The sequence below is a fragment of the Mastomys coucha genome, unplaced genomic scaffold (genome assembly GCF_008632895.1).
Source record: "Mastomys coucha isolate ucsf_1 unplaced genomic scaffold, UCSF_Mcou_1 pScaffold22, whole genome shotgun sequence".
Lineage (NCBI taxonomy): Eukaryota > Metazoa > Chordata > Mammalia > Rodentia > Muridae > Mastomys > Mastomys coucha.
Genome location: NW_022196905.1, coordinates 146,422,861 through 146,433,579, shown reverse-complemented (window position 1 = coordinate 146,433,579; position 10,719 = coordinate 146,422,861). Strand labels below are relative to the sequence as shown.

Here is a 10,719-nt window from a genome sequence, read left to right as displayed (position 1 = left end):
TTTTTAATCCCTGAGACAATTTTTTCGTGTAGCTCTGGCTATCCTGGAACTTACTCTGTAAACCAGGCTGGCCTCAAACTCAAGAGATCTGGTGGCCTCTGCCTTGAAAGTACTGGGAATAAAGGTATGCACCACCACACCCAGCTCCATTTACTTATTTTTTATTGTGCTATTTAATTTTTATTCTTCTACTTCTTTGTTTGTTTGGTCTTTAGTTCTGGCAAGCTTTGCTTGCCACATAGCTGAAGATAGCCCTGACTTCTGACACATGTCCTTGTGTATGTGGTACTGGTGCTGGAACACAGGGCAAGCCAGTCAACCACTATTGAGCCACATTCCTGGCCCTGAACTGAACTCTTAAAAATGGGTGGACTGTAAGGTATGTGCATTAAACCTCAGTGAAGTGATAGAAGCTTGATGTGGACCCATGGGTTACAAGAGGGACCTGCCCATGGTGCTGACCCCTCTTACCTTGAAATTCCCGGAGTTTCATGGTGCGGGCTTCTGCTATCTTTCTCTCCTCAGACTCACTGAAAACGCCCTCCTCCTCATCAGGACAGCTGCAGAGAAAGGGGATGGATGGCTGCCATCAGTGTCTCGTGGGTTAGCTGTCCTGACATCAGCATTGCAGAACACCTTTTTCCCGACCCTCTTATGTTGTCGAGATGGCTTGAGGGGTAATGGAGCCCTAGAGCAGTATAGGCAAAGAATGGCAGAGGATAGCGGATATCCTCTTCTGGCCGTGATGCCTGAGTTCTATCCCCAGGATCTATATGACAGAAGAGACTGATAGATATGATAGAGAGGTGACTGCCCAAAGTTGTCCTCCAACCTCCACACGCATGCCATAGCTCACTGCTCCAATAAAGAAATGGAACTATGAAAAAGATTACTAAGGCAGGCCTGTATTAGCTGTAAAAGAGCTCCTCTACTAACCCACATCCCCACCCTGTACTGCTGATTTTTTGTTTTGTTTGTTTTGTTTTTCAAGTCAGGGTTTCTGTGTAGCCCTGACTGTCCTAGAATACCTTCTATAGATCAGGCTAGCCTTCCACTCAGGATCTTCCTGCCTCTACCTCTCTAACTGTGGAGATTAAAGAATGGTGTGTGCCACCACCACCCAGTTTTTTGTTTGTTTTGTTTTGCTTTTTAAAGACAACAGGCACCATGCATCATCCCAGAGTAGCCTTGAATCTACTGTGGTCAAGGATGATGTTGAATTTCTGATCCTCCTGCCTCTATGACTCAGGTGCTAGAATAACAGGCATGCGCCATCAGAGCTATATGGTGCTGGGGTTTGCAGTGAGGGCTTTGTGCATACTGGGTAAACATTCTATCAACAATCAATCATAGCTCTAGGCCTGTACATTTGTGGGGGACTTCAACTGGAGGAAGAGAAGCGAGGACAAGGATACCCAACAACCCATGACAGTTCTCAAAGGGGTGACTAGTGATCCTTCTGCCTCAGATTCCTGTTATGAGGAGTATAGGCATGTACCACCAAGCGCGTTTCTTGTGTACTTTCCTTAAAAACTATTTATTATTGTATTTAATTTATATTTGTGTGCATATGTATGTGTAGGTACCTGCGGGTGCCAGAAAAAGACATTATATCCCCTGAATTAGAATTAAAGGCAGTTGTGTGTTGCCCTATGTGGGTACCTGGAACTTAACCTGGGTCATCTGCAAAAGCAGTAAGCACCATTAGCCACTGAACTCTCTCTCTCTGGCCTCTCATATATAGGTTTAAGGTGCCTGGCTGTGGCATGGAGGTGGCCAGTTCAGAGGACTGTCAGGTACTAGAGGCAATGGACCACTCAGAGCTAACATTACTGAGCATGGTGGGTGTTTTAAGCCGGAGGCCAGCTATAGCTTCCCATGCCCACCTGTCAGGAAGACTCTACTTCAGGCAGGTGGAAGAGAACAGGCACTGGGCTGGGATCTGGAGGGTACTCAGCCCAAGAAACGAAGATAGGGCATTACAACATGCTCCAACAAGGCTAGCCTCAAGCTGTTTATTTGAGTGGCCCAATAAAGGTCCAAGTTAGAAGTGCCTGGCCCCTCATTCGCTGGATACAGAGGTATCCAGGCCTATTTAACATGGTGACAGGTTCCTATTAACAGAAGGAAAAGGAGTAGACTCCATCAGTTCATTTATGACAAGTGCTAGGATGCTCACTCAGCTTAGGTTCCATCCCTGGCACTGCATACGCTAGGTATGGTGGTATATTCCTTTCATCCCAGTACCTGGGAGGTGGAGGCAGGAATAAGGGTCACTGTTGGCTACAAAGTGAGTTGGAGCAAAGCCTGGGCTATGGGAGACTGTTTCTCAAAACATCAGCCAGCCGCCCACTCACCAAACCAAGTGGTCTGTCTGGGAGGTCAAGGTCACAAGTGAGTGGCTTCTCAAACCTGAGAGCATGAACCAGGCAAGGAGGAGCCTGCCAGAGGAGGCAAGAGACCCTGGGCTTGTCTCACCTTTCCACGGCTCTGCGGATGTGGGCCATCCAGATGTTCCTGTCCTCTTTGGAGCTGGTATAGATCTCGTACATCTCTGGCCCGTGCATGGAGGCACTGATCAAGAACATGGCCTTCTCCTCGTTGGCTACCTCTCTCACGATGAGCTTTTGCAGAGAGATGACAGGTGGCTTTGAGTCCTGCATGGAGGAAGGTGATGGAAACTTTTAACTGTTGTCTCGCCATATCCGAACAACGTTGGAATCCTGAGTCTGGAGAGAGGGCCGGTGTAGAGGACTAGGAGGGGAGCCATGCCCAGACTCCTGGCGTGCATACACATTCGAGTGGAAGGCAGGGGATGATCTCGGCTCTTGTTTCTTAGGTACCATCTACTTTGGTTTCTGAGACATCACAAGTGTACCTGGTAATCTTGCTGGGCAGGAGGTGATGAGCCCCAGGTATCTGCCTCCCCAGCACATGCGTCACCACACCCTACTTTTTTGTATGGATTCTGGGAAGTGAATTCTGGTCTTCAAGCACTGAACTGTCATGCCCGCACAAGGCAGAAGTGGTTTACTAACTGGAGACTTTTCAACTGATACCCTAGTATTTTTTTAATGTTGTTTGGTTTTTTCTTGGCCTTAAACTCACTGTCAAACCCTGCTGGCTTCAAATTTATACTGATCTTGCCTCAGTTTCCCAAGTGTTGGGATTTCAGGTATGCATCACCATGCCCAGAAAAGGGAACCTCTCTCCTCTTTTTTTTTTTTTTTTTTTAAAGTCAAGGTTTCTCTGTGTAACAGAGCCCTTTGGCTCTCTCCTGGACTCACTTTGTAGATCAGGATGGCCTCAAACTCACACAGATCTACCTGCCTCTGCCTCCCAAGTGCTGGGTTTAAAAGTGCCACCATACCTGGTCTCTCTTTTATTATTAATATATATTTTTAATTATTTTGTGTGTATGTAACATGCATGCATAGTGCACTTGTGGAGACCAGAGAACGACTTGTGGGAGTCAGTCCTCCTCACCTTCCACCATGTGGGTTCTGGGTACTGAATGTAGTCAGCATGCTTGTCAAGCAAGCACCTTTACCATTTGCTGGCCCCAAAAGGCAGACCCTAAGTAATGCTATGAGTTAAATTGCCCCCCCCCCCACGCCTAGCTTGGATGATTTTTCTTTTTGTGTGTGTGCTTTTTCGAAAAAGAATTCCTGGAACATATTAACATTGGATATCTGTGGTTGCATTTCTGTGACAAAGACAGGCCTGTGACACAGTATGTGGGATACAAAGTGGTCCATCTGGTGATCATAAAAGGAGGCAGGAAGACAAGAGGGTCTGGGAAGATGGTGGTGTTTGTGTTTCCCGGAAGCTTAGGGCCCAACTGGTTCAAGTCTATCACTACCCCAAAGTCTCCTGACAGTATGAGGGGGGTCCACAGCTATCTCTGCTTTCTCTGAGACTCTGGTGGCATAGAGGTGTGCTGGGCTAAACGGCATTTGTGATGGAATAATCTGACCCAGTTTGTGGAGAGGTGGGATGGGGTGACAAGGGATGGGAGAATTCTAAAGTGCTTTAAGATCCTGAGCCTGAGGGGACAGATCAGCAGATGGGATCTTCCACTGCAAGGGATCCCTTTTCTGCCCTGTAAAACACTAAGTCCCCAGTCTTGGCACAACCTCCACTACTACAGAGACTGTCATCCTTGGATTAAAGGATAATCTGCTTTGGCAGAGGATTGTCTTTTATTTATGTATCACCTCTTTTTATCACTTTGTGCCCAAAACCTAGGAGGGGTTGGGGCACCACATCCAGTTCTCTTTCCTTTGGTCCACCATTCCTCACTCCCTTCACCCATCACCCTCCTTTCTCTGATACCCATCCATGGAGGGCATGGCCACTGGCTAGGCTTACTCAGGGACTGAACAGTTGCCTGTTATGACATGGGACCTCTAGGTCTTGGTATCTTTTGCTTTTTGTCCATGTAAATGGTACAGATCCCAAATGGTCCATGTAAGTGTGCCATAAAAACTCAGTTTAGGTCCTTCTCTTCAGCTCCCTTGCCCACCCCGCCCCCTCCCGCCCCGTCTCCTTCTCTACAGACCTCTGGAGCAGAGGCCTTTCACTATTTGCCTCACCAGTGTGCTTGGACACTAAGGTAAGGTTCTTTTAACCAGACCCTGGAGTCTGAGTACCCAGGGATGTTGTGCAGCAGGAGAACCACAGACGTGGTGAGCCTGGGAAGACTGAGGATGCTTTAGATTCTGGGCTAGGGGCTTCTCCCTAGGCTCCTGGTTTACAGGCCAGCCCTACCCCCTCCCCATTTCCTGGTATAGAGAATATGTCTGAATCTGTAAGGGGCTCCTTGGGCACTCCAGGAAGGATGAGCTTGGCTCCAGACCAGACACTGCTCAGGCTCTGCCCACCTGCAGCCCCGCTATCTCCATCCTCAGAGCAGATTCTGGTGTCTCTGCCACGGGAGGAGGCAATATCTGTCTCAGAGTCAGTAAAGACTCCTCAGGGACCACTCCAGAAGAATGACACACCCTTCTCACTTCCTCTAGTGAGTTCACACGCTTCAACTAGATGTGCTCTTCCCCCTCACATCCTCCAAGCAGCACATTCCTACCCTGGGATTCTGCTCCTCCGATCTGCCACCCAGAAATCAGAGGCAGCTTATGTGAACCCTCCCCTTTCCTCTCATACCCATAAAAAATGGTCCCTATTCTGCCTCTTGAGCCTGACCTCTCTTTAGAGCCTCCTCCACTCTGCCATCTGTCTGTACGCTTATGACATTACTAATTCTTTTAATAAACTTCTTACCCAAAGACAATTTACCCTTGTGTTCTGCTTGAGGCCCTTCCCACCTGAGACCTTTCAGTGAGAATCAGCGTCATACCAGGGAGCAAGACAGGGAACCTTCTGGAAGGACCCTGATGAGATAGGGTGCCTCTCAGTATATTTTCCTACCTGTGTTCTTTCTCTGTGTTTTGCCATGGGCACCCCCCTTCATTGGGCCCACCACTGTATTATCCCAGCAAGTAGGACCCTTGAAGACTTTAGACACATACCACAGAAGCAAAGACGTATTTCTGATCCTTTTCTTGCAGTAGCAAAAGCACATCAGTCAGCAGGACAGCGAGGACATCTGCAGAGACCAGCACATGAAGGAGCATCTTAGTGGTGGACCAGCACATGAAGGAGCATCTTAGTGGTCACACAACCAAAGGGGCTTGGGACAGCTTAAGCATCGTGATGCTTCAGCTTCGTGTTCCCGGAAGTTCCAATTCTAATTCTCCCCTTTCCAAAGTTCCTGAGTTCTGAGATTTGGTGCCAACGAATGCTAGAGGTTCTCCTCAGACGGTCTCAGTGGCTCCTGCTCAGACTGTGCAGAACTCAAGCCAGAGCTCCACAGTGCCATGCCATGCAGGTCTTTCATTAAGGATTCATTTTTAACTGTGTGTGTGGGGGTGGGGTGGGGTGGGGGGTCGGGGGGTGGTTTGGTGCATGTGTGTGCAAGCACTCTCAGTGGCTAGAGGTGTTGGATCCCTGAAGCTAGAGTAACAGGCAGTTGCAAGCTGCCCAGTGTGGGTTCTGGACACCAAATTTAGAGTCTTTGACAAGAGCAGCAGATGCTCTTAATGGCTGTGCCATCTTTCCAGTCCCCAATTTATTACATTACTACTTTGTATATATGGGTGGCATGTGCAGTGTTTATAAACTGTGTGTGCACACACACACACACTAGGGGTTGATATGGAGTATCTTCCCTGACCACTTATTTTTTTTTAAATGTATTTATTTTGTGTATTATTAATTTTATGCGTCTACCACATGTGGGTCACAGGCATCTAACTCAGGCTGTTAGGCTTGGCAACAAATACCAGTGGATAGTGAGCTACCTGTTGGCCTAAACCTGAGTTTTTAGACAGGTCTCTCACTGAACCAGAAGCTCATTTATTCGGTTAGGCTAGCTGGCCAGTTAGCTCCAGGAATCTGCCTGTCTCTGCCATAACCCAGCACTGAGGTTACAGATATGTGCTACCATGCCTGGCTGGCGACCAAGTGAGGCTAGCATTCTCTTTATTGAATAGACTTCTCTTTCTGCTTCAGGTCATATCTTGCCTACACAGATGTAGGCAGGGCTGGCCTCAGGCTCTGAATCCCAGGCCTGCTTGGTGTCCCGTCCCTGTATGACACTGTGAGCATCTCTTGAAGTGAGAGCTTTGTACTTGAGTGTTATAGGGAGCCCTTTTCCTCTTCTCTTCTGAGACTGGGTTTCATGGAGCCTACTCTGGCCTCAAACTTGCTATGTAGCTGAGGACAACCTTGCATTCCCAATCTTCTTGCTTCTACTTCCCTAGAGCTGACTGTCACTACACTCAAGTTTACTTGGGGTTGGAGATAGACCCCAAGGCCTCATGAATGTTAGGAAAGTATTTAACAACTGACCTACAATCCCATCCCCGAAGAGCCATTTCTGAGGATCTTGTCTAAATGAAACACTTCCTCTGTCTAGTTCTCTGATGCCCACTGGCTCCTTCAAACTTGAAAACATTCAAGTGATGCAAGTTTGGTTGTGTTCCCATCTCTTAGCTTGGTGACAATTCAAGATGGAATACCAATCCAAGATAGAGCTTAGCACTCTAAGTGATACCTCCCACCCTAGCATAGCAACCAGAACTCCAAGCTAGTGCCATGTGGATCCAACACAAAACCCACTAGAGGTGGCCGGAGGCAGAGATTTACCTTTCAAGCGCCCTGAGGTGGACTTCCAGCACAGGGTGCCTTCCAGGTGCAGCTGGCGCTGCAGCATGTCATCCTTTCGGAAGGTTTGCCCGTTTTTGAGTTTGCTGGATGACTTCAAGTCCATCTTGGCTGCGATCTCCTTGAGGCGCTGGTCCTTCTCATACTCACTGACTTTGGTGTCCACTTGTGAGATGATGTCTTTGATGAGGCTCAGGGCCTGGCTCAGGTCCTTGTAGTCTTCAGTGCCAGCTATTACATGTAAGCAGAGGTAGCACTGGTTTCTGTGCCCAAACTCAGACACAACAGAAGTTGATGTGCTGCATCTGCATCTATGAGGGGTGCTTCCTAGGGCCACTGCTCAGAGAATTACAGGCCTGCAATACCACACTTATCTAGTTTTTGTTTTGTTGTTTTGTTTGAGACAGGGTCCCTCCACATGCCCTGGCTATTGTGCAACTCATAGAGATCCTCCTGCCTCTGCCTTGAGTGCTGGGATTAAAGGCTTGAGCCACTATTCCTGACCTTTACTTTTTTTTGTTGAGACAGGTCTTGTTCCGTAGCCCTGGCTAGCCCAGAATTCAGTGTTGATCAGACTAGCCTCAAACTTTCATTAGATCTTTCTACCTCTGCCTCCTGAATATTAGGATTACAGGTATGTGCCACCATGCTTGGCTTAGAGTTTAGCTTTTGCTCAAATGCAAAAGTGAAGGTTTGGTGGTTCAAATGGCATAAGCTATGTAGCACAGCATAATACCCCTACCATTAGTGTACACAGATCCCCTCAAGTCCTTTAGCTCTTCCAAGAAGGCTCCTCCCATACGAAGGACACAGTAGGTGAAGGGACTCTAGCCAGCCAGAACAGGGCAAACAAGGCTTAGGCAAGTCTTGCCCTTCTCCCCCATTCCCTCTGCCTTGCTAAAAACTATTAAACAACATTCCTAAAGCTAGTCACCGAGTATTTGGCCACTTCTTTCTCCTGAGGCTGACTACTAAGGTCTAGCTATTACACAAAGTACTGAAGTTCAGCAATCGAAAACCTCTTAGTGGCTGCCCTAATTAGCCTGTCCAACTAAGATTCAACACCTCATCCTAACACATGGGTTTCTCCTTTACCTTTCTATACTTCCATCTGCCTATGGACCACATCTGCTTCCTCTCTATCCACAGGCAGTCCTTTGTCCCTCCCTTTTCCTTCTTCTCTTCCCCTTCTTCCTTGTGCTCTATCTTTTGCCTGTCTCTTATCCCTGCCCTTTGTCCCTCTGAGGCAAATAAATGTCCTTGTGCGGGGAGCTTGGGTCTTGGGGTATCTTGAGCTGATATCAGTCTCTTTAGTAAGGAAACTTGCTATTTTCACAGGGCCTAAACCTACCAGAAATATAGAAAGGGGTGGTCACCACGCTGGGACCCCGAGAGCACCTGGAATGCTTTCTGACCTTTTTACTGTGTTCTCTGTGGCTATCAGCATGTCATCCTTTCTTCTGTTTGAGTTTTGATTCAGGATCTCATAAGGTAGCCCAGGCTGGTGTAGAACATGTGGTTCTTCCTGCCTATGTGTGGTATAGCAATTTCCTCTGAATTGAAACATTCTATCCTGGAGGGAAGCTGTTAAAACTCAGAAAGTAAACAACTCACAAGTCTCAGGAAACTCCCTGAAACTCACCAGAGTCACACAGTCGATCTCTCTTAAGATTATATAAGCAATAAGGATAGCCAAGGAGAGAAGACTCTCTAACATATTTAGCTGTCTGCAAGATCTGCAGAGAACTCCAGGTATCCAGCTTTCTTGAATCCTAACACATGCTGGGTTGGTTTTTGGTAAAACAGCTACCTCTGAGTCATTCCCACGCCTATAAATAACTACATACCCATACTCTTATGCACCCTCAACAAAGACGTTGGCTCATCAAGTTGTACTTTGGTGGTAGGTTGCGTTGCTCTGTGTCAGTTCCCAAATCCTACCTGAGCTAAGTTGACATTTATTAATATCACACAATACTAGGCCCCCGAGAGAACATCTGTGCCCACTGCACCCAGCTCAGATCTTGCCCTGGTCATTTAACACAAGACCTTTCTTCTTTCCTTTTTTCTTCTTCTGTCTTTTCAGTCTTTGCTACTTTCTTTTCTTCCTTTCTTTTAATGTTTAAATTTTTAAAAATTTATTTTACATTTATAGGTATTTTGTCTGCGTGTATGTCTGTGCACCATACGTATATTGCCTATGGAGGACATCAAATTCCCCAGGAACTGGTAGTATGGTTGCCCATGTGCAACCTTCTTGTGCTGAGTGCCTGGTGCCCAGTATAGGGAATTACAAGAGGTGACTTGGCCAGTCCATTGATAAACACCAGAGTTGGTGGGCTGGGGCACCAATCCACCCAGACCCAGGGGGCATGGCTAGAGGGTGTTCTCACCTTCTGTGTTCTGGATGATGCGTTCTACTAGCACTGGGTACTTGGTTATGCGCTGTGTGACCAGAAGGATACATTCCTGCACTCCCAGCCTTCGCACAATGGAAAAGTTGCCAATTTTCTGTGAAATGGGAAACAAACAAGTTATTTTAATTTTTAATTCTTTCTTCTTTAATTTTTTTTCTTTTTTTTGGTATTTTTGAGACAGGGCTTGGCTCTCTATGTAACCCTGGTTGTTCTGGAACTCAGAGATCTGCTAGCCTCTGGCTCCTGAGCTGTGATTAAAGGCATGTGCCACCATGCCTCACTCTCCTTCTGTCTTCCCTCACTCCTCTGCCTTCCTCCTCTCCTTCCTTCCTTCATCATTCTTAACCCCTCGTATTTGTGTTTGAACCTGGGGCCCCAAGCATGCTGAACAAATACTCATTACTAAGCTTATCTCAAGACAGACACAGTTTGATGATTATTGGCATGCACTGTCATGCTGGCTAATATGTTCCTCTCTCAGGGATCTGTATGAGTATGTGTTCACAGACCGGAAGAGAGTCTCAGGATAGGGGTTCTTCTCTGTCACTCTTCACCTATTTAATTTTTTATTTTTTTTGAGATATTGTCTCAGAGGAGGTGGCCCCTTCATGCTGGGCTTAGAAGCCTATCCTACCATGGCCTTTGAGATAGTCTCTCCTTCAACATGGACTTTTTGTTTGTTTGTTTGTTTGTTTTTTGTCAAGGCTAGATGCCAGAAGGTCTCAGGGATTCTCTTGACTTTCTCCAACTCCACAACAGAGTTGGGGTTACAGGAATGTGCTGAGGCCAGGCCAGGCTTGTTCTGGGATACAAACTTCAAACTGATGCTGAACAGCAAGCACTAAGAATTGCTAAGCCACCTCTCCAGCCCTCTTTTGTGTTTTCTGATACAGTGTAGATTTTTCTGCATTAGTTTCCTTGAGGAGCTGATGTTATAGACCTGGACTACTAAGCTCAGCTTTCTGTTGAATCAATGAAAACATCTCAGGCTTCTGCCCTTCCCTTTGCTGTGACCCTTCTTTCAACTAGGACCCCCCGAGATTGCCTTCTTAAAAAAAGAAAGAAAGAAAGAAAGAAA

General features: G+C 46.9%; 1 protein-coding gene across 11 annotated transcripts in view; it reads right to left on the bottom strand.

Annotated features, from left to right (window-relative positions):
- Positions 1–10,719, bottom strand: part of Arhgef18 (Rho/Rac guanine nucleotide exchange factor 18) — a 113,307-nt gene that overhangs the window by 10,029 nt on the left and 92,559 nt on the right. For all 11 annotated transcript variants that reach the window (XR_004109706.1, XM_031338865.1, XM_031338868.1 and 8 more), the window contains 5 exons: positions 9,618–9,735; positions 7,207–7,455; positions 5,529–5,605; positions 2,479–2,657; positions 472–560 (listed from right to left, as the gene is read on the bottom strand). Coding sequence is in view for 10 of the 11 variants with exons in the window: in XM_031338865.1 (XP_031194725.1) it covers positions 472–560; positions 2,479–2,657; positions 5,529–5,605; positions 7,207–7,455; positions 9,618–9,735 (712 nt within the window). In the remaining variant the exon portion in view is untranslated. The remainder of the gene's footprint in view (positions 1–471; positions 561–2,478; positions 2,658–5,528; positions 5,606–7,206; positions 7,456–9,617; positions 9,736–10,719) is intronic.